At 35.6% G+C, this 25113-nt stretch overlaps 1 protein-coding gene and 1 pseudogene across 1 annotated transcript in view; one reads left to right on the forward strand and one right to left on the reverse strand.

Annotated features, from left to right (window-relative positions):
* CTNNA3 (catenin alpha 3) overlaps window positions 1-25113 on the forward strand; it is a 1729751-nt gene that overhangs the window by 1123780 nt on the left and 580858 nt on the right. Inside the window, 1 exon segment of the mRNA XM_036828186.1 lies at window positions 1066-1158. Within this exon segment, the coding sequence (XP_036684081.1) occupies window positions 1066-1158 (93 nt within the window).
* Window positions 6420-24547, reverse strand: LOC118882852 (annotated as a pseudogene).

A 25113-nucleotide genomic window follows, 5' to 3' on the forward strand; every position in this document is an offset into this window, starting at 1 on the left:
TGTAAACGTTGGACTTAGGTAATGGACGTGAATGTAGTTATTTAAAAGGGCACCCATTTCCCTGGAAAAGAGTGTGAGTTTCAAAAGCAATAATGCATAAAAGAATATGGGTATTACTAAGGGCTTGAATCAAATTGACTGCTCGAATGTCAAATAGTGCCTACGAAGTTGTAGTAGAAAATCAAGAACAGGAAGAAGAATTCAATTATCTTGTATTTGTCCAGCTTTGCAGCATATTTGATGCTGAATAAAACATGAATAAAGATACAGTCATGCTTAATGCAACTTAAGTATGCATAATAGACCTCTGGGAAATAATAAACCAATTACAAACTTAAAATAAACCACAATCATATGAGATTCCAAGAATCTATCGGCATTCAATCCATAGGTAAACTTTTTTTTCAGTCCCTTAGGAAACCATAATAGTTAGCATCTTATTATAGGTTAGGTGTTGATACCAAGAGACTGTACAGGGTTTACTAATTCACTCACCAGTCTTCCTTTCGGCTTTAAATGATTTTCCATGGCCCTTTGTTGTTATTTATTTATTTTTTAAATTTTTAAAAAAAAATTATTTATTTATTTATTTATTTATTTATTTATGGCTGTGTTGGGTCTTCGTTTCTGTGCGAGGGCTTTCTCTAGTTGCGGCAAGCGGGGGCCACTCTTCATCGCCGTGCGCGGGCCTCTCACTATCATGACCTCTCTTGTTGCGGAGCACAGGCTCCAGACGCGCAGGCTCAGTAACTGTGGCTCACGGGCCCAGCTGCTCCGTGGCATGGGGGATCTTCCCAGACCAGGGCTCAAACCCATGTCCCCTGCATTGGCAGGCAGATTCTCAACCATTGCGCCACCAGGGAAGCACTTTGTTGTTATTTAATGTCAACAGATTCTCTGAATGCTTCCATAAAGCAGATACCAGTGACATTTATGAAAATGCTGTTGTTTGTCATTGAGATTTTCAGTGAACATGTACATACTCTTACTTGTCTAGGATGACAAATGTTTCTGCATTTCCTTCATAATCTGAGATAATTTCCATTGTTTTATATTGTATTTAAGGTGGCAAATCTTGCTTGTTCCATGTCAACAAATGAAGACGGAATTAAGATTGTCAAGGTTGCAGCCAATCACCTGGAAACCTTGTGTCCACAGGTATGATAACTAAGTTACTGTCTCTTTCATTAAGCTAGCTATAAAAAATTATATGTAATGCTTCAGACTTTCATACATATGGAAATATTTTAAAATATATGTTTTAAACACAGAAAATGACTCATCCTAAGGTCATACTTTATTGTTCGCTAAACACCTCATTCTTTATTTAACACCTGGTTCTTGTAACATATCCTGAGAGACCATATTAGAATTTTGTGAAAGGTATAGTTTGAAATCAAAGCAGTGTTTTGTCTAACAGATCTGATTTATTTTTAGTCTTATTTATTTTGAAACCTCAAATTGTATGACATTAATGGTTTTTTCCCTCTTTTATCAAAAGAAGGCATGAGTTTGAAAAAAAGCCAAGAAATATTGTCTTGTTTGCAATTCAGGAGTTTTTTAAAATCTGAAGAGCAACACATTCTTTAGGGAATTATTTTTAGATGACGGATTGTCTTGAAACCATGAATCAGGATACACATAAGGTCAATCTTAAACACCTTCCTTGTCTTAGAATAAGCACTAAATAGTATGGATAATTACTTCATAATAAAAACCACAAATGTTGTAAGGATGTGAAATATAATAATGATTAGAAACTTCAAGTCTCCGGACATCTGCTTAGATTCTAATTTTACTAAAAGTAGAGTGTGTGTTAAATTCTTGATTTGCCTTGCTGGTGATTTCATCTCTAAGGATATTGAGGAAACAGTAAGGGAGAGTGCTTTCTTAGACTTAATGTTGATTAACAAGTGAACACTGGCTGAAGAAATGCAGCCTGAGGACCTGCCCCTGAGATCTCTGATGGCAGTTGTAACTGATGGCAGTTTTCTGTGAGGTTCCACAGGGAACAAAACTCTGCAGTGAGGTCTCTAAAGTGGCTGAATCACTTACACTCACTCCCCTCAAGAGTCTGAATTCTCATTTCTCCACATGGCGGATAACACTTGAGGCTGTCATTTTTGAAATGTCTTTTGAATCCAAATAGTATTCAATGTATCTCATTGGTATCAATTTATAATTTTCTGATTACTCAAGAAAACATTTTTTTAAAACATTTATTAACCGTTTGGCTTTCTAATTCTGTGAGTTGCCTCAACTCTTTGCCAATTTTTAGGTTTTTTTTTTTTGAATTGCATTGCTTAGGTTTGTTAAAAATGTCTTCTGTTGACTATGGCTTTTCTTTTAACTTTGAAAATAATATTTTAATCATAAAAGACTTTAAGAACTTTAATGTGAACATATGATCCATCTTTTAATTTCTTAAATAGACATTTGAGCACCTACCCTGTGCCATGGTTTGTTGGTTTGTGCTTTGTCAAGAAATTCTTGCAACGAAAATGTTATGTAGTTCCCACATTTTCTTTTTAAAAGATTGAATTATTGTTATTTAACCTTTAGATCTTTTTTTCATCTGAAATTTATTTTATAGCTACTTTATTTATTTATTTATTTATTTTTGGCTGTGTTGGGTCTTCGTTTCTGTGCGAGGGCCTTCCCCAGTTGCGGCAAGTGGGGGCCACTCCTCGTCGCGGTGCGGGGACCGCTCTTCATCGCGGTGCGCGGGCCTCTCACCATCGCGGCCCCTCCCGTTGCGGGGCACAGGCTCCAGACGCGCAGGCTCAGCAGCTGTGGCTCACGGGCCCAGCTGCTCCGCGGCATGTGGGATCTTCCCAGACCAGGGCTCGAACCCGTGTCCCCTGCATTAGCAGGCAGACTCTCAACCACTGCGCCACCAGGGAAGCCCTGAAATTTATTTTTATGTCTAAATGAAGTGGGATTTTTTTTTTTTTTACAGTGGTAACCATTGGGAAACCATCACGTATTAAATAGTTGATCCTTTCCCAATTAATGTGAAATGTTACCATTTTTCACACATACATACACACTTTTTAAATGTTTCCATTGTTTTATATATATTTGTATACATATGTGTATAAACTATAACATAAGTAATACATGCATATATATACAATACATGTTTTATTTAATACATTATACATGTATAATACATATATATCAAATCTGAATAGTTTCTTTACTCCTATTCTGTATGAAATATAAATTGATAGATAAATTGAAACATGTTCCAAAGTATACAATTTTCTGGGATCTCTATTCTATTCCAGTGACTCATTTCTTTATCCCTGCAACAGTATTATGGAACCTTTTTCCAGTTTTATTGAGATAGAATTGACATACAGCACTGTATAATTTTAAGGTGTACAGCCTAATGATTTGACTTAGATACATCATAAAATGATGACAACAGTAAGTTTAGTGAACATCCGTCATCTCATATAGATACAAACTAAGAAAGAAAAAAAATTTTTTTCTTGGGATTTACTCTCTTAATAACTTTCATACATAACATACAGCCATGTTCATTATATTAACCATGTTATACATTATATCCCTAGTATATACTTTCTTATAACTAGAAGTTTGTAACTTGACCACTTTTATCCAATTCCCACTCTTTCTACTTCCCACCTCTGAAAAGCACAAATATTGTCTCTTTTTCTATGAGTTTGTTTGTTTTTGAAGTATAATTGATGTGCAACACTACGTGAGTTCCTTGTGCCCAACATAGTGATTCAATATTTCCATATATTTCAAAATGACCATGATAAGTCTAATTACCATCTATCATCATATAAACATATGATATCATGACTGACAAATTCCCCACACTGTATATTTCATAACTGTGACATTTATTTTTTACATGGAAGTTTGTACCTCTTAATCTCCCTCACCTAGTTCTCTCATCACCCCATCCCCTCCTCTCCCCTCTGTTCTTGGTATCTATAAGTTTGTTTCTGTTTTGCTACATTTGTCCATTTGTGTTTTTTTTTAGATTTCATATGTAAGTGAAATCATATGGTATTTGTCTTTCTCTGTTTGACTTATTTCACTTAGCATATTCCCTCTAGGTCTCTCCATGTTGTCACAAATAGCAAGATTTAATTCTTTTTCATGGCTGAGTAATGTTCCATTGTGAGTGTTTATGTGTGTGTGTGTATACCACATCTTCTTTATCCATTCATTTATTGATGAGTACATAGGTTGCTTTAATATCTTTGCTATTGTACATAATACTGCAATGCATGTATCTTTTCAAACTAGTGTTTTTGTTTTCTTTGGATAAAAAGCAAGGAGTGGAATTCCTGGGCCATATGGTAGTTCTATTTTTAATTTTTTGAGTAATCTCCATACCGTTTTCCATAGTGACGGCACCAATTTACATTCCTGTAAACAATGCATACGGGTTCCCTTTTCTCTACATCCTTGCCAACACTTGGTATTTGTTGTCTTTTGGATAATAGGCATTCTGACAGGTGTGAAGTTGACATCTCGTGGTTTTAATTTACATTTCCCTGATAATTAGTGATATTGAGCATCTTTTCATGTGCCTGTTGGCCATCTATATATCTTCTTTGGAAAACTGTCTATTCAGGTTCTTTGCCCATTTTTAATTGGGTTTTTTTTTTTGATGTTGAGTTGTATGAGCTCTTTGTATATTTTGGATCTTAACCCCTTAATGAATATTTTGTTTGCAAATATCTTCTCCCATTCAGTATGAGGCCTTTTAATTTTGTTGACAGTTTCCTTCACTGTGCAAAAGCTTTTAAGTTTGAAGTAGTCCCATTTGTTTATTTTTGCTTTTGTTTCCCTTTCCTAAGGAGATTTATCCCCCCCAAATATTGCTAAAGCCGATGTCAAAGAGCATCCTGCCTGAGTTTTTTTTTATTGTTTACTTAACATTGTAGTTACTTTATTGCTCTAGAAAATTTAGTTTTTAAAACCATCAGATGACATACATAGTGATAATAAGACTGCCCCCCCACACAATCAACTATATATTATGGGGCTTCTCTAACTTAGTAGATAAATATTACAAAATTACAAAACTAGCTGGTTACAGTTGAGCTATCAAGTGGGTATCACATTTCTATAGATCAAAAAGTTGAGTAAAAAGAAAAGTGATGTCACTGATAAGTCACCGAGTATATTTGAGAAATCCAAGTTACATGCACATAGAAGGAAACTGGTTACAAAAACCATTACATTACTCTGTGTTAACATTTTGCAATGTTTTAAATGTTTCCAATCATGCAACAATAAATAAAGATCAGAATGAATTTTAAAAAGGAGTTAATGGAAGCTGAACGAATGTATTTAACATATTACACAATTCAAATCACAGTTGCATAATACATCCAATCCCCCCAAACATATCTGCGCATTACGCCATTGAAATGCGCACTATTTCCCGCACAACTCCTCTGGCTCCATTCCCAATCGATAACCTTTCCTATAAACCTTTCTATTTAATCTTTTAAGTCAGATTTGATGGGTAAGTATGTATAATCTTCATTATTATTTCAGAACAGATACAAAGTTTAGTCATATGCTCAATCTTCAGTTACATTCCTTTCAAAAGGCATCTGAACTGCTGTAACTGTCTATGACAATTCAAGCCTAAGAAACCGAGAAAATTGGCAGTCAAGAATCTGATCTAAGTGACTGTGTAAACTACGATAATACTAAAACCTGTGTGTCCACATTTCTAAAAGAATGATTTCCTGTTTGAGAAGTGTTACTCAATGGATCTCTGAAAGGAAAACTGACTGACTACTGTACTGCTCTCTGATGTAAAACGCTTAGGTGACCACAAATATTTACCCAGTTGGTTAACAAGCTTTCATTTGGGCCTTTTAAAAAAATATTCAAAGCCACAGAAGTAATTATGAAAATAAAATTTTGGAAAGTCATAGTATAAGATACATATAGAATTCCTATTATAGCAGTACATCCAAAATAAATCTGTCCTAACAAAGCAGCATAAAATCAATTTAGAAACAATTTGAAATTAAATACAGTGGGGAGTGTTTTTGTTAAAATCGTCAACCAAAATTACTGAATAGCAAAAGAATACTGTCTCAAAATATACTGAATTTACGTGTTAATATTACCACAATGAACTCATGCCAGATATAAATTCAGGTTACCAATTAGATGAAAACAAACTTTAGAGGTATTTTTACCAGAGAAATAAATGTACTTCACGATAAAGGCACAGCAGCATCTAAAGAATTTTTGATACATTTATCACAAGATTCAAACTTCCCTATTAACAACACATTACAATAAAGTTGCTCAGCAAGTGTTTAAAAGGCTTGATTTAACATGCCAGGAAAATGAATATTTTTCTTTTGAGATGCATTTATGTAAATTATGCAAATTGCATTGAGGTCACTTTTACACCTGGAATTAACCATCCCTAGCAGAAGTACCAGCAGCTAACAATGCTTATTTATATTATATATAACTTAGCTGAATGTTAAACTATGCAACTGTTGGTGCCAGTCTGCTTATAAAGGCAATGCTCTGGAGACAAGGTCTTGTCACAAACAGTGGGCAAGCAGGTTTCATTATCAGATGTTCAACAACAGTCCTCGGCTCATTAAACAAAGTCCAACAATATGGATTTCTTCGAGAGGAGTATCAAAGAGTAAGGAATCTATAGCATATAAAAGGGTGGAGCAAACTTCCTTGACCACTAAAAAGCATAAAAACTGTAGTAGGCATCAAGAATATTTCATTACAAGCAATGAATTTCAGAATATTCTGTTGATTAGCGCTTAATTTATCCAAGAGAGCTCTCAGCAGAGGTAAACTATTTGAATCCTTTGCATCAAGGACCTTTTTCGTGTATGTGGCAGCATGAAGCAAATAAAATAACAAGACTGGGAAAATACTCATTGTAACCGGGTAGGGAATTGACAAAAATGAATGAATAGAACAGGTAGTGGCAGCTGTCCTCTGACGTAGCATGGGCCTGGAATGCTCTGTTTAACTGGAAGTGTGGTAGTCTTTGGTGCAGCCTCAGAGCACTAGTCAGAGCATTTGCCAGCAAAGCACATTGGTAAAAGCTTGCTGCTTCATGCAACCCAAGAAGAGACAGAACAAAGCAGAGCCGTAAACTGTGAACAAGCGAGAAAGCCACATTGCCATGTCCGGTTTATTGGCCATCATGAATTACACTGCGCCTGCCCCTTGGGGGCTGTTCAGGCCGTATCTGCCATGGGGGGCTCACACACGCATCTGGGACGCTGTCCAGCATGGCCAAGAGCAAATCTGGGTTTCTAAAAAGCCCGAAGTGAAGGCAGAGCTTTGGAACAAGGCCCAGCAGGGCCAACCTAACACTGGCTCCAGGTTATTGCTGAACCCGGAAGCGCTCCCTTCACTTCTGTGGGGAAGAGGTGGTGATGCATAGGGGAAACCCTCAGTGGTGCCCTGAGGCATGACAGGGAAGTGTCCCTGCTTATGTTTTTTCCTAGAAGTTTTATGGTTTCAGGTCTTACATTTAAGTCTTAATTCCTTTTGAATTTATTTTTGTATATGGTATGAGAAAATAGTCCAGTTTCATTCTTTTGCATGTAGCTGTCCAGTTTTCCCAAAACCATTTATTGTAGAAGCTATCTTTTTCCCATTGTATATTCTTGCCTCCTTTGCTGTAGATTAATTTCCGTATAAGTGTGCGTTCATTTTTCTGGTCTCCTTTTTATGTTCCACAGATCTATGTGTCTGTTTTTGTGCAGGTACCATACTGTTTTGATTACTATGCTTCGTAATATAGTTTGAAATCAGGGAGCATGATACCTCTGCCTTTGTTCTTCTTTCTCAAGATTATGTTGGCTATTTAGGATCTTTTGTGTTTCCATAGAAATTTTAGAATTATTTGTTCTAGTTCTGTGAAAAATGCCGTTGGTATTTTGATAGGGATTACATTAAATCTGTAGAGTGCCTTGGGTAATATGGTCATTTTATCAATAATAATTCTTCCAATCCATCAACATGATATGTAAAGATATTAGAAAGCCATCTGTTTGTGTCTTCTTCAATTTCTTTTATCAGTGTTTTATAGTTTTCCTAGTACAGGTCTTTTACCTCCTTAGTTAGATTTATTTCTAGGTACTTTATTCTTTTTGATGCAATTGTAAATTGGATTATTTTCTTAATTTCTCTTTCTGATAGTTTGTTAGTGTATAGGAACACAAGTGATTTTTGTATATTAATTTTGTATACTGTAACTTTATTGAATTCATTGATGAGTTATAACAGTTTCTTGGTAACAGGTTTAGGATTTTCCGTATATTGGACCTTGTTGTCTGCAAACAGTGACAGTTTTACTTTTTGCCTTACAATTTAGATTCCTTTCATTTCTTTTTCCTGTCTGAATACTGTGCCTATTCTTCCAGTGCTATGTTAAATAAAAGTGGCAAGAGTGTGCATCCTTGTCTTATTCCTGACCTTAGAGGAAATGCTTTCGGCCTTTCATACATTGCATATGATGTTGTCTGTGGGCTTGTCATATATGGCCTTTATTATTTTGAGATATATTGCCTCTATGCTCACTTCATTGAACTTTTTTTTTATTATTATAAATGGATGTTGAATTGTGTCAGAAGCTTTTGCTACATCTATTGAGATGATCATATGATTTTTATTGTTCAATTTGTTAATGTGGTATACCACATTGATTGTTTGAGAATATTGAACCATCTTTCATCCCTGGGATAAATTCTACTTGTTCGTGGTGTATGATCCTTTCAATGTATTGTTGAATTTGGTTTGCTAATACATTGTTGAGGATTTTTGCATCTATGTTCATCAATGGCATTGGCCTGTAATTTTTGTGTGCGTGTGTTGTGTCTTTGGTTTTGGTATGAGGGTGACACAGTCTTAATTATGACTTTGTATTACATCTTGATATCTTCTAGGCAAATTCAGTTACTGTGTTTTTTTCTTTAAAGTATTACTGTTCTACTCTTTGCTCTTTTTATAACTTTCATGATCTACTTGCAAAGTTCTATAAAAATACATATTAGAATTTTTATTGAAATTGTTAAAATGTTTTAGGTTTTAGATTATTTTATGGAATAATGACTCCTTCAAGATATTAAATATTTCCACTAATAAACATGTTTTTATATATCTCCATAATCAGATCTTTTTTTAAATGTCCTTCAGGGACTCTTTAGTATTTTTTTTATTATTAATTACAGTAAATTCCATAGCCACATGCTGATGGCATCCAAATTTTTCTCTCCAGGCCAGACCGCTTTCCTAAAGACTAGACTCAAATACTTAGTTTGCCTTTGACATTTCCACATTGATATCTAGAAGACATCTAAAGCTTAAAATAGCCAAAATGGAACAAATGTTTGCTCTATCTCCACCTCATTCTGCTTCCTCTTCAGTGTTTCTGATTTTAGTTAATGGCATGGCCTTTCACCTAGTTGCTCTGGGGAAAATCCTAAAGATTTTACTTTTTTTATTCAGTAAATATTTATTGAATATATACTATGTGGTAGGCATTATTTATGCAACTGGGGAGTAAACAGTAAAGAAAACAAAAATTAGACAAAAATTCTTGCCCTTGTGAAGTTTATATTCTAATGATATCTAATGGCTGGTTTTCCTATTTAATCCATTAACAAGCCCTATCAACTTCACCAAAACTTAGTTATCTTGAATCTACATACTTTTCTCCATCTCGTTTGTCAACATCATAGCCTATGCCACCATCATCTATCTTTGACTACAGAAATATCGTCCTATATGGTTTCCATTCTTATACTCATATCTCTCTAATCTACTTTCTATGTAAAAGCCAAAGTAAAATTTTAAAAAATGTTTATCATAGCAATTGCTTTCCTTAGCCCCTTACAGTAAAATGCAAACTTCTTTTAATGGCTTATTCAGACTTAATATGAAATTCCTACTGCTTAACTTTCAGCCCTACTTCATATTATTTTCCTTTTCACTCATTAGATCTCTGCACATTGACCTGTTTCTAGAATACAGTAAGCGCCTTCCCACCTGAGGGAGTTTGCACTTGGTAATTTTCCAGTGTGCTTTTCTCATATGGCCATATGGACTGCTTCTGTTATGTTTAATTTGTGAGAACTGAGTTCAAATATCATCTTCTCAGACATCAATCTCCCTAAGTTACTTCTTCAGCTATGACCTATTATGTCACCATATTTGTTTCTTTTAAAGTCTCTTTTTTAACTTTCCACATATAAGTAATATCATATGACATATGTCTTTCTGCATCTACTACAATCTGAAATTATATTTTATATTATTTTGTTACTTTTTATTATACATTGTACACACTCAAACATAAGGTTCATGAAGGCAATGATTTATAGTTCCTTGTTCACTACTTATGTCTCCCATACTAGCAGAAATGCAGCATATATCGTATGCTCAATAACTATTTGTCCAATATATAAGTGAATGATAGGATTTCTAGAATGTTAAATCATTCTATATTCATAGAGGGCAGCAAGATTTTTTGCAACATCTTTTATGATACTTTTCCTAACAAGGCATGTCTTTTTTTTTTTTTGACAATGTAAAAAAAAATTTACCTTATAATTAGTTTGAGTTGTAACTGATGAAAAACAGAATCCTTAAAATGGTTGATTAATGTATAGTTGCTAACCAAGGGTGAGACCTCCACTGCGGGGCTGCAGTCTGCTCTTGGCCTCGCTCATTTCAGTGTTCTACTAGTGATTTGGATAAAATTACAGAATTACGTTCTTAAATTTTTCAGTTAAAAATAAGAGGATAAAGGAACTATATTAGCTGAAAGAGTCCAGTCTCAAAGAATTTGAATATTCAAAATATGGACTAAATATCAGTATCCAGATGAAATATAATAGGTATAAGTATTAAACCATGGATATTGGGCACTATAAAACCAATTTAAAAGTGGAGAATGGAGTAAATATAGCTTAGCAAAAATTTACTCTCCAAAAGGCTTAGAAGTTTTAGTTGATAGTAATCTCAGTGTGAATCAACAGTGTGGTGTAGCTGTCAGAAAAGACTAGTATGATTTAATATTTTTTCATCAAAGAATAAGTTCTAAAACATTCTCAACCTTCTTTGTACTTCTTTGTACTTCAAAATTATTTTTTCAAGCTGTATATTTTTTATATGGTATGTCTTGAAATTCAGAATTAGTGGGTCTAGAGTGAACCCCAGTTGCCTGTGTATGTATGCATGTACACATGTATGTATGCACATGTGCATGTAAGTTCCATTTTGACAATATCTATTAAAATAAAATATGTGCATAGGTCCACTAATTTCACTTCCAGCAATTTATAGTACAGATATATGTGTGCACATGCACAAAAGTCTATGAGCAAGTTTTCTAAAATCTTTTTTTAATTGAATTAACATTGACATAGAGTATTATATTAGTTTTAGGTATCCATCATGTTGATTCGATATGTTTGTACATTATGAATTTATTACCACAAGTCTAGTTACCACCTCTCACCTTACAGAGTTATTACAGTATTATTGACTGTATTTTCTATGCTGTACATCACGTCCCTGTGACTTATTTATTTTACAGCTGGACATTTGTACCTCTTAATCCCCTTCACCTATTTCGCCTGTCCCCCCACCACCTCCCCTCTGGCACCACCAGTTTGTTATGAGCATGGTTTTTATGCATCTTTATCTGTAATGGCAAAAGCTAGAACCAACCTAAATATCGGGTAGCAGAGAATGTTAAAAGTTGTTTAAAGTAGTAAGTCAGCTCAATATCTGTTTTGGTGTGGAAGATACCCAAGATAATTGAAAAAGGTATATTTCACATGAGTATGTATATTATCCCACTTATGTGAAAAAAAGAGACAATTGAGCCATATGTTTATATACTCATAGGAAAATTTTTCCAAAAGGTTCTCATGAAAATTTTAATAGTGTTTACTTCCAAGAAGCAAAACAGGAGGAATACTTTCAGATCTCATTTTATTTCTTTAAGGACTCTTAGTTTAACCAGAAATAGGTATTTTCTTAATTTCAAAACAAAACCTAACCAATTTAAAAAATTCTAATTAATTCTGGAGTGAGTCAGGTTGAGAAAACACAGGGCAGAAGTAGCTGATGGGGCTGCACTTAATTCCTGTTTGTTAAATACCATTGAATTCACCTAGGTTTCAGTGAACTGGATCATCCTGGTTCTTACTGTGTCTAGAGGGCTACAACTGTAACACTTTGCCCAGTTACAGGTGTCACACTTTTAAAAGATTGTCACTTGGAGCATATTTAGCAGAGAATATCTGAAATAGTGACATGACTTGAAACTATGCCATATAAAAAACTCCTAAAAGCAACAGGGAATTTTTAGCCAGGAAAAGGTAAGACATGGAGAAACATGATCACTATCATCAAATCTTCAAAGGGCTATGATGTGAAAGACTTGCTCTGAAGGTCCCTGAGGGGCAGAACTACAACCTAGGAGCAAGAGCTAGAAAGTTACAAATTTTATCTCAGTATAGAATGAATTTTCTAAAGGAGCTCTCCTGGAGGAAATTGGACTTTGTTGAGAGGGAGGGATTTGGAGTTTCTCAGTGCCACAGACATTTAAAGGTAAGGAGAGTGATCTTTAGACCAAGCTATTGTGTAGAGGGTAAGAAGTTGGCCTACAAGCCTTTTAATGCCCAATCCTGAGATCCTTTAATGGATGTGTCTTTTATTTAAAGGAGAGAAATGTGATCTGGATGATAGCGTTGCTGGAGTACTATAGCTATTTGAACTCAACCTGGCAGAAGGATAAAACTATTACTATCTATAGGGCCTAATCCTTGTTCCATTTTAACAAGTAACTTGGAAGGCTATTTTGAAAGTAAACATTTTATGTTTGCACATGGCACAAATAGGAGAAAGAATTCAAGGTTCTAAAATACGTTGATAATCTGGACTAATGTTTGAAAACTCATAAGCTAAAATTTAAAATGGTAAATGTAAAGTCAGAGCCTTAGGTTAAATAAAATCTATTGCACAAGTGGATAGGCAAAACATTGCTATGAAAAGCACCTGGAAAAACAGGAGTTGAGAGGGACATTTGTTATCTAGTTCAGTGAATTCCAAACACTGGTCCATGAAAGCGTTCTCATGCTCTATAGTGAAATTAGGTCAATAGAGTTAAATTTTTTTAAAGTAAAATTTATTCAACTTTTTACTCAAAATTAATGTATTTTCTACTTTGATATTCATCAAAAACAGGTGACATTTGTATAGCTGACTCAGCTTTATAAGTCAGTAGCATGACATGGGGACCATCTTACAGCTTTAAAGTGATTATGGGGCTTAGCTTGTAGAATATGGGAAACGTCCCGTACTTGGCACAGGAGTGTCCACGTCTAGAATACCATGTGGGTTCAGGCCCTGCAATTTAAGGGCTCGGTAGAAGAGGAATGAGTTGTTTAAGCCAGAGTTAGTTATTACCTCATCACTGGAAGTGATTTTTAAACAGAAGTCAAATGTGCTATGCCTTGTCAAAGATGTTGGAAAGAGAATTTCTTGATTGGGTGGTAGAGGTATTAGATCGTCTTAAATAAGATTCTTTAATTAGTAAAAAGCATGGGAAAACTTTGGATATTTTCCCTTACAGTGAATACACTTACACTCAATTGGACAGACTCTCACAGGTGCTTAGACTTTCCAAAATCAAGTCAAATTTTCAAATCTCTGTCACATTTGCATCAATATCTCGTACAGCTTTGTTACATCTTCTTCTGTTTATCCCTTTCATCAAATGGTATCCAATGACCTGACAGAGCTAAAACAACTTGCAGAGGCATCTAGTTTATTTTCAGTCATATGCTTGGGGATATATTTTCATAAATTGCTTATTGGATATCTATAATTACTTTCTGAAAGGGTTGTATATTAGGTATGTTGAAAAGTAGGGAGCAAAGTCGAGGCTGCCCAGACACAGAAGTCTGTGAAGTATAAAAAGAACAAAGTACCTGGGGGAGGGTGTGCACTGAAGATCACCTGAATTTATATTTAAACATGGAAAAATAAAATCCCCATGAAGGTAGGAATTTTTGGTTCCCTGACATACCCTAAGAATAATGCCCGACACATAGTAGGTACTCAGTACATTTTTATGGAGTGAATGATTATATCTGCATGAACTTATTTTGCATTGTAGACATTGGCAGGGGCATGCTGAAAGCCGGCACTATTCCTCATCCTTCTTTGTTCTCTAAGTATAGAGACTCCCAGTTTCTAACCATTTCTAACCAAAGTGATAAAAGGTCCCAATATAACACTTTGCTTGAAGTACAAGTCATGTAAAGTGACTAGCATTATTTGTCTCTGCATGGACAGGATTGTTTTGTTATAATAACAGCTTGTTCTGATTAAGTTATGATGTGTTACTGTATTTAGTTCACGCTTCAGTAAGGGCATTGGGCTATCACTTTCAAATGGAAAAGCATGTCCTGATTTGTATGAGTTTTTTGTTGTTTTTGTGATCAAGGAGCCGTCATATCTATGAATTGAAAGTACTTAATTTTCTAAGTATCATACTCTGGGGAAGCAGATATGTTTTCTTTTTATCTTTTGTAGATGATAATGATGGATGTTTTGTTTGCAACTAAACAGTATAGGACTCAAATAATCAATTTAGAATAATCATATTCTTTAACAATCCCAGAGTGTACCTATGAGAGTTGTGATAGGCCTTTTACAATTATACCTAATCTATTTCTTTTCTCTTCAGAGAATGGCAAAAAAAAAAAAAAAAAAAAATCTAAGATTTTGGAAACCAAGAGTCATGCACGACAGAAAAAGGCTAAAATGAGGTGATCATTTTTTTTTTAAAGCAGATTATGATTGGCTTGTTGATCCTCAGGACTGCCTAGGATGATTTCAGACTGGAAGCCTAGGATCAGTCTCTTCTCTGCCATGCTGTGATATTTATATGGAGAGACAGTGCCTGAGAAAGCTATGAACACAGTTGCTTTCCAAGCCTGGAAATTAAGCTCTGTATTATTGTAGTATCATTGTTCTAAATCCTGTCCTGATTACACAGTTGGCCACTCCCTTCCACTCAACCCAAGGATCTCTTTAATTTGACAAATATTTGGTGACCATCTGTCAGGAGCATCCGTGAAACTAGGGCAAGCAAGGAGCAGGCAATAAGGATTCATGGGGTACCCACTAAAACAGTTCTCAGGAATGAGGTCTGGGTTCAATTAGGAGGGGCTTTATCTAAGAAAATATGAGGTTTTGTGTCCTAGAAGAAGAAACGGCAGTTGTAGAAGAGAAGTCACAGCCATTAAATTTTAGTGGGGACGTGGGATCAAAGTTAGATAATGGCTTAAAAGTAAGTAGCCAGAACTAATTGTGATTCCAAATGAAGGCTGAGGCAGTAATTTCAGGATTATTCACAAACCAGAGGGTCTATGCTAGAGCCCTCATTTACGCTCATGGTATATGCTATAATATTAAGCATGTTAGCATTAAAGGATCTGTGCCAGCCTCTAGTTACAGAGGAAAAAGTAAGACAGAGCCTTACTACATTACATTTCCAGTGAGACGGGAAAATGTATTATCCGGGTATTGATAGAAACGAAGTGGTGTTAGAGAAGAATACATGAAATGCCATGGAAGCTAGAGATATATGTCAGGGGATTCTGGGAGGACTCTCAGAAAAGTGACTTTTTCTATAGGTCTTAAAGGATGAGCAAGATTTGGACATTTGGGAAAACATAAAAAGGGCATTCTAAGCAGAGGAGATGGAAAAGTATATAACAGAAATTGAAAAAAGTAAGTAATTTAATCTGTCTAAGCCACACTGTTTCTTAATGGGAGCTCCTGGCATTTGGGGTGGGGCAGTTCTTTGTTGTATGGGACAGCAACATCAAATGCCAGATGGGGTTCTACATGCCAGAAAACCCGGAATCTAAGGCACTAGATACACAATCACCATCTCCCCCAGCACAATCTTCGTGATAACCAAAAATGCCTCCACACATTTCCAAGTGCTTTCTAGGAGATACTGCCTCATTTGAGAACAAGTTGGAGGGCATAGGCTGTGGAAAAGGGAGAGGTTGGATCCACAATTGAAACAAAGGTTATAGCCCTTACTGCCAAGTGAAAGAATTTAGATTTGGAATTTAGTAAAGGATGACAATTCATTACCGGTTTTGAGTAGGAGACTGACATCATCACAGCTTTGCTTCCTGGGTGTTAATCTGGAAACTGTGTGTCAACTGAGTGGAAAAAGGGATAGGCAGGACCAATTAAGAGATTATTGAATATTATACACAGAAGTCAGAATTTGAATCAGAGACATGAGAATAAAAATTATAGATGGGATAAATTATAAATGGACTATATAAATTGGCCAGAAATTGAAAACAAATTAGATGATGGTGATGATGGAGGCAAAGAGGATAAATTTTGGATGGTTTTGGCTTATACCTGGGAGGATAGTGGTTCTCTTAGGAGAAATTGGAAATATGATGAGGAAGGAGGAGTCACTTTAGGGCAGGAATTAATATATTTAAACTGCTACCTGAACATCCAAGTAGTACTTTAAATATATTTAAGGTATTCTCAAGATAAGGTTGAGATTATAGCAAACAACACATACAAGAACTTGAGATATCACAGCTAGATATGGTAGCCATTCGTATAGAGGCAATGGTTAGAACCATACATGTAGGACCAGATTGCTGAAGAGCAAGAGAGAATAAAAGGATCAAAGGCAGAACCTTAAGAAAAGACATCTAGGAGAGAAGAAGAAGAATCTGAGAAAGAACAGTTATCGAAGTAAGAGGAACTTCAGGAACAGGTGTCTTGGTGGAAGCCTGGCAAGTTGAGCGTGTCAGCACAGTGGACAGTGCTACCACGTGCTCCAGAGAGCTCCCGTGGGATGCGTACTGACAAGTCTCTGGTGGAGCTGGAAATTAGGAAGTCCCCAGTGATCTTAACAAGAGAGGTTCTGGTGGCATTGTGGGAAAGGAGGAGAGAGTGGGGCTGGACGATATAATTCTAAATTTTGTTTTCCTTAGGCATTGAAAAGTAAACCTAAACTGTGGAAAAGAAAAACACCGGGAATCTGCACTTTGCAGACTTTACTATAGAGTCTTACCATACTTTTTACTTCCAGTTAATTTTTCAATATTGCTTTTCATCTCCAGTGTCTATACAGTACAGTAGGTCTTTAAGTAATTCGAGCTGTGTTCTCTAAATTATGTTTTAATTCAGTGAGCACAGCCTCATGGAGCTAAATAGGAATAGGACCTATTGCAGATTTTTGATAAGCGGTAAATAAGACCAAGATTACAAATTATAGTCCTATAACTGAAAGACTCTGAGCTCTCATTTTATGTGTTGTTATTGACAATGCCACTGACCCCTACATCCCGATTTAGATTTAGAGGGATTTTCTGCATCCTTTTCAAGAAAAGGGTGTTCCACTTCCACATCCACACTGAATCAGAAGCTTGGGACTATCAGATGACTCTCAGTCTCTTGGGATATACACTGAGTAGGGCAATGACCTAGGAAAGTCAGTTTTAAGAGAGCAATGGAATAGACTTAAGAATAAATGTGAAAAGAATATATGTAGACCAACAACCATTATTTTTTTTTAATGTTATAGTTTCTGTTCTGAAGCTGCCTTTGCTGACAGTGTTCCATAAAATAAAATACTCTGCCATTTTGGGTCACCCAGGGAGAACAGGACTAGGAGAATAGGAAAAAATTTGAATAGACATACCGTTATCACATGTGCTCAATATAAAAAGCAATGTGCAGATACCAGATCAAGGGGCGTGAAATAGAACTGTGTTGAGGTCCAGAAGCTATAAGGTCATTGCTCCATAAGATAGAATGAACTAGGTTGGGGAATTTATGAGTCAAAATGGTGTTTCTAATAAGTAGCAAGGTATCAATAATAACACATTGAATAGTTTATATTTTTAAAAGTAGATTTAATCTGTGTTTTGACCTACGCTTTCAGAAATAAGTCACTGTACTTATATCGTAATAAAATCCCACTCTTCATCTAATGAAAACAACGTGAGTTAAAAATCTCACAAAATAATCGTACCATCTGCTTTTGAACATATACACACCTTCTGAATATGTAACACTTGGTAACAAAGTCCATTGAGGAAGAGATGGCCATCTGTCATGCAACTGGGATGTGGCAGGTGCATTCCCAGAGTTTTCATACTTAACTCTTGTGACAGTCTTGTGACATCGAATCATTGGACTAATTTTATGTATAAGGAAGAAGAATTTCTTCAGGATTTGGATACTAACATTCTGCTTGGTTTTATAGGAATTATTTCAACAGAGTTTTTATCTATTCATATTTGTATAATTCTCCAAAGAACATATACTTTTTTTCTATTTCTCCTTTCTGTAAAAAAGGTGATAAAGAAAATTTCCCAGAAATCTTTACTTTCAACATACAGTCTGTAATGCCTTTTGACTCTCATGTATTTAGGGCTTGGTATTTCAGAATTCTAACCTTGGCTTCTTCACAAAGGGTAACAGTACTATTTGATATTTATGTATCACTTTATTATTTAAACAGGCTTTGTAATTTCTTTAAGCTATCACACTGAGTAAGGTTCAATCCCAGAGAGGTTAAGTGGGCTCTCTAAGATTACACAGCACACTGGGGGAAGAATTTAGAATAGAATTCTTGTCCTCTAAAATCACTTAATTAACATCTGTTTACTTAACAAGATGGGCAAAAAACAATAGATCAATGTGTTAATCATGTCTTTTTGCTATAGTATTTTCAAATATTTAATTGTCAAAGCTTTTGATTAAAAAAGCTTCTATGGGCAGGTAGCTGGGTATAAAAGTATATATTTAAGATAATAAAGCAATATTTGGTCCCTTTGAGCCCATACATGGATAATGCTAGAAAGAACAATTTGACTTTAAAAGATTGAATTGTTTCAAGCTGTGTATTCTCATTTTCTTGAAAAATATTCTGTTATATTTAAATCCCCTGTTTAGGATTCAGGCAATATACTAAATTTTTAAAGAATTTACTCTAAAAAATCACACTCTTTTGAACATTGTCTCTTTTATCAGTTAATGAAATTATGTAACTTCATGTATTTGTTTTGAGGTAATGATTATAGATGAGTTCATACTAAACTTAAGGTTCAATTTCAGTAACTATATTAGTCATGGTATTTGCTGATTTTGCTTCTTCTTTCTACTTTTTAGTATTATTTATTTCTACATCAACAGTGACTCTGTATGCCTATTATTTTGAGCCATTTCAAATAATTTTTCTAATCTGGAAAGTTATTAATTACAAGTGAATGATTGAATAAGAAATAAATATTTCCCAAAGACTTTAGCTCCATTCCTAGGTGAAACAGTGACCCAAGAAGTGTACACTTTCTATCCCTCACATATCAGTGCCGTTGAATATTTTTGGTGGTGATGTTGAAGATATTTAAATGATGTTGGTGGAGGGTGGAGGCCAGAGAAGTTACTTTAATATAAGAACAGGCAGGGTGTAAGTAAGTCTGGAAGAAACTATGGCAAACTGGAAATGTTTGCCTGCCTTAAGTCCTTCGAATTTATTTCCCAAGACCTTTGAGGTCACTCCTCCCACCCCTTCCCCACCCTCCCAAAAAAGGGAAGACAAGAACAGAAAAGCCCCTGTAGCCAGTTTTTAGATCCTTATTCTAGTACAATATTTGATTTCTATTTAGAGTACATTTTGTTTGTTTGTTTTTCCTTCTCAACAACCCTGTAATTGGCTAAAGGTATTATTACATTTTCCAAGAAATATTGTTGTGTAGATAAAGATATTTCATGGATAATACAGTAGTGAGATAAACCATTTTAAGGAAAGAGACTTTGGCCTCCAGATAGGTCTGGTACCAATCTGAGAGTAGGGGCCATCACATAGGAAAGCAGACTATAGTGTGAGGCAGCTTAGGGGAAATGAGTCAGAAGTGTAAGGATCCATCACAGCTCATGAGTGCAAAACTCCCTGTCATCATTCCAAGAAGAATTCATGGTTGTTCTCTCAAGCAAATATTTATGTCTGTGACCTGGGAGGAAAGTACCTATTAGCCAAGCTTTACTGATAGGTGAATAAAGAGGTGACAGCCACCTTCCTGTTGAAACCCTTGCTTCTTTGTGCTTAGTACACTGTCAATGGCCAATAAATAATAATTATCGTTTTTCTTTTTGCCAGATGTTTCCTATAAATCACAAAATGCAAAGACAGAGATTTGAAATCTATTCAGAACACAAGTATGAATAAAATGAGGTCATTTGTTGCAGTCGTGGGTAGTACTTCTCAAGACAGAGTTTTCATAACAGATAGTTTCTAGAAAGATCTTTGAAAGATATGGGATTTTTAACTTAGACTTTGCATGTAGGTCAATGGGTATTGTCTTTTGGGAGTCATGTCACTTAACACAGAAGATCCATTGATTTATTCTACAAATGTTTATTGAGGACCTGCTTCATACCAGGTACTTTTCTAGGCACTGAGGATACTATTGTAAATACAACAAAGTGCCTGTCCTATTGGAGCTTATACTCTATACGAGAGCTAGCAGTAATAAGTATGGAAACAAGGACATAGACAAGATAATTTTGGATAATAATAGCTAACACATAGCTTTTGTATGTGCCAGACCAGTTCTAAATACTTTTTTTATATATTAACTCATTTAATCCTCACAATAAACCTAAGTGGCAGGTACTATTATTTACACATTCTTATAAATGAGGAAACTGGAGTCCAAAACATTCATGTAACTTGCCAAGTCAGAGAGATAAGGAGCTGGGAGCTAGGATTCAAATCTGAACAGCTTGATCTTTTAACCCATACTGTTACCCACTGTGCTGCATGCTGCACTATGAGGGAAATCAGATAAGCTGAGATAGAAGGGGACTATGGGCAAAAATGCCTGGATGCAGAGATGACATTTGAGTTGATAGTTTTACAGCAAGAAAAAACATGCCATGTGGAGTTTTGAAGAAAGAGCTTTTCAGGCAGAAGAAACTTGTGTAAAAGCCCCCAAATGGGAATGAATTCAACCTGTTTGAGTGAAGAGATGTAGGGTTGAGTAGGAAGGAAAAGGAAAGGTCAGGGATTAGACCTTGTCAGACCATGTGAAGGAGGTAACTGCAGTTCTACTGGAGGAATTTAATCAGCTTAGTGGCTGATGTATGGCAAATGGATGATAGAGTTCCAAGAGTGAAAGAAAGGTGATGAGTTGGTTAGGAGGCTATCCAGTTGTCTAGGAAAGAATGGTAATGGCTCAACCTATGGTGGTGATTATGGAGCTAGTGAAACCTATAACACTGAGAAAATATTTTGGAAATGGTGTTGATAGGGTTTATTGAATGTGGTAGGTGAGAAAAGAGCATGATTAGGCATGGACTCTGAGGTTTGGGGTCTAAACATCAGAGTGAACAGTGGTGTCATTTACTGAACTGCAAAAGATTTGAGGAGATGCCATTTGGGGACGTGAAAAATGAGTTCTATTTAGGCAATATACTAGGAATGAGATAATCACGTATAAATGTCAGGTGGAGGAGAGAGATCCAGTGTGAAGTTTAGAGAAGAGGTTTAGGCAGGAAAATTGAAAATTGTCAACATTACAGATTATATTTAAAACCATTGGATGGGATGATATAACACCAAAGGAGAATTTAACCTTCAGAAGAGGAAGGAAGGAGGGTTATAATTGTGGGGCACTCCAACATCAGCTAACAGCAGAGGAGAAACCCACGAAAAGCAACTGAGAAAAAATAACCAGAGAGCAAGAAGAAAACCATAAGAAGGTGGAATAGTGGAAAACTAGAGAATTAGTTTAGAAAACTAGAAACACTAGAAGGAAATGTTTAACTTATGTCACTTATTGCTTGAGACTCAGGGAAGGTGAGACCTGAAAAACTACTCTTTGGATTTTGGTTACAAACAGATATAGTAGACAAAACTTGATTTGATGGGACTTTATTAATTAAGACTCACTCTGTATGCCAGTTAAATTTCTGAATAAGGTGACCCAAGGGACCGTTAGAGTAGTGATTCTCAAAGTGTGGTCCTTAGACCATCAGTATTAGTGTCACCTCGAAACTTATTAGAAATGCAAGATTTAGGCCCACCCTAGACCATATAAATTAGAAACCCCAGTGATGTGGCCAAGCTGTGTTTTGACAAGTATGTGAGTGATTCTGATACACGCTATAGCTTCACCTCAATAGTGTTGTGATGGAGTAGTCTAGTACAGGGTCTGGAGACCTGATTATGTATATCTCTCACCAACTCCATGTCCCTTGTGCCTTGAAATTGACCATAGTAGGAGTACACATATCAGGGAAATCAGAAATCCCCAAATGCTACAAATCAGGGCTTCCCCCCCACACCCCCCCTTTTTTTTCTGAAGAGCTTATTGTTAAACCTTTACCAACAAACTGTTACTGGTAAATTCAGTAGATCTGGGGTGGAGCCTGAGAATTTGCTTTTCTAACAAGTTGTCAGGTGATGTTGATGCTACTGACCCTGGGCCCACACTCTGAGAATTATCAAAACTAAATTTGTTTTATTCTGTCATGCTTCTCAAATGTTCTCCCATTCCCTTTTATGCATTTCTAATTGCATGATCTTCAAAATTCTCTTTCAGTTTGTTTTCATCTTTATCTGAATTTGGAGTAAATTTTCACTCCATCATCATTACCATTATTTTAGTCTTCATTACTTCTGGCCCCCATTATTACCAGAGCTTGTCTCCATGACAGTCTCCTCTTATCTCTCTGGCTAACATTGTTACCCTGTACAGACTCTTTGATGTTTCCCTCTTCACTCCCCCCACCTTGGACATAAGGTCATCTGATGGCCGCTCTTGCTTCCTGCATCAATTTCAATTTCCTTTTGTGCTTGAAAACCAAGCACTTATTACCGGGTGTTTTCCACCTCACACGAACATATATCCATCCCTTAATCTTTTGAACTTTCCCATGTCTAGGCTTTTGTTCATAACTCTGTGGACACCTGACCTGCACTAATTTCCTTCCATCCCTCTTTATCCTCTATATACATTCTACCTTTCCTACACATTCCAACTCAATGATATATTTTACCAACATGTATTTGACAAGATCTATAATTATATCTTTGTGTCCAAGACAGAAAAATTAAAGCTGAGTGTTGGTGTAATTAGGGAAAATTGTAGTGGGTTAACACAAAGGATTTCAATAAAGAGATCGATTTTATCTTGGAGTCTCTGTACTTCTTTATGTCCTTTTCAAATATTTATTTTGAAGAAAAGAAAAGATCTAACATTTATTGGACATCTGTTTTCTAAATACTGTGATAAGCATTTTCCCTACATTATCTCATTTGTATTCTCACAGCAACCCTGTAAAGAGGTACTATTGCATGGGTCTCTTGAAAATCCAGAAATCTATTTATCAAGTCTGTTGTTAACATAAATCTGGTTGAAAAAGCTAATGTTATGCATGATCAGGTCATGAGTCACCATATCTTGTCAAGCTAGAAGAATGAGTCAAAAGTCAACAAGGGACATTTAACAGCAATAACTATAAAATCTATATTCAAATTAAAGTCATCCTTCATATATATATAAGTTCTTACAGAATTTGCTTTACTGAAGTTTATGGGAGAGCTCAAATGAAACTCTCTAAAGCTCAATATGAGCTGATAGGGTGATATAGGTGCTAATAACGCCAATACACTCTTACTTTTGTAATTATAGAAGTATAGCATCCAGAAGATCAAGGAAAGTTATTTTTCCTGTGTATTCTCACCAGCCAATACTCATTTGGAGTATTGTGTCATTTTTGGTTAATCTATTTAAAGAGGATTTTGATAAATTATGCAGTATAAAATGATGACTACTAGAATGGCACCTTTATCATAGTTAACAGAATAGAGAATACTGAGTGGTCATAATAGAGAATATTATTACTTGCATTGAAATTCTGCCACATGGAAGGACTGGAGCAGCCGAGACATGAAAATAGGCAAATTGATGGAAATTAAAAAGGGGTAGATTTCAGCTCAATGTAAAGAAACTTTTCTGGAGTCAGCCAGAACAGCCTTACAGTGGAATGGACAGCCTCAAGAAACAGACGACATCCATCATTGAATGAGATCAAGGAAAGCATTTTCTATCTTTAAAGATTCTGGGATTTTATTCTGTCTTTCATTTGCCTTCAGGCTGCTCTTATTCAAAATGATCTCTCCCCCTTCTGATTTGTAATTGCACTGAAGGACCACATTTATTAATTAAAGCACTTAATTATTCTTCCTTCCATGGGCATTGATATTATTCTACAATATCCCTTCTCCCACTGAAGTCCCCAATAAGGGGAAAAAACTGCCATTATGTTTTATAGCCCACTCTGTGAACTGGGCTGGGATTCTGAACACATACCTGGGATTCAATAAGCACTTGTTGACTGACCAGTAATTTTCCAACGTGCTGAGGCTGTTCTCTTTTACAAGGGCAATTATAAACATTTCTAGGAGCCAACTCAAGTTCTTAAAATAATATGGATGATGTTCTATTCTCTCCCGCTTGAGTAACAATCACACTGCAGAAACCAGTGTCAGCAAAATAGGACAAAACTGTTGTTTTGATTCCCTTAATAAGAGAAGACAAGAAAATAATTCTCATTTAAAACCACTCTCATTCACTTATAAACTGTATTAAATTTTTCTCTGCATGCAGAACTAAGTCGTTGTGTTTCTAGCCTCCACAAACAACTTAAGTGCTTCAAATATATTAGCAATGCCATCTCTGCACATACGTAAGTCATTTTTCTCCCTTTCTCTATTAATCAAATGCATCATCAATCAATGGTATATTTTATAGCCTTTATAATTACTGTTTTTTAATACTGCTTTTTCCTCTTTAGAAGTGTGGTGAACTGTATCTAATTTTAACATTATTCCTGTATGTTACATGACTATGTTAAAAATAAATGCAGTGGCAATTTCAATGTAATTCGTCTCACTGAATCAAATATGTCTCGCTTTCTGATTCATTTTCCTTGTTTTTCTCGTTCCTATACATTTTCCTCATT

The sequence above is a fragment of the Balaenoptera musculus genome, chromosome 16 (assembly GCF_009873245.2).
Source record: "Balaenoptera musculus isolate JJ_BM4_2016_0621 chromosome 16, mBalMus1.pri.v3, whole genome shotgun sequence".
NCBI classification, from domain to species: Eukaryota; Metazoa; Chordata; class Mammalia; order Artiodactyla; family Balaenopteridae; genus Balaenoptera; species Balaenoptera musculus.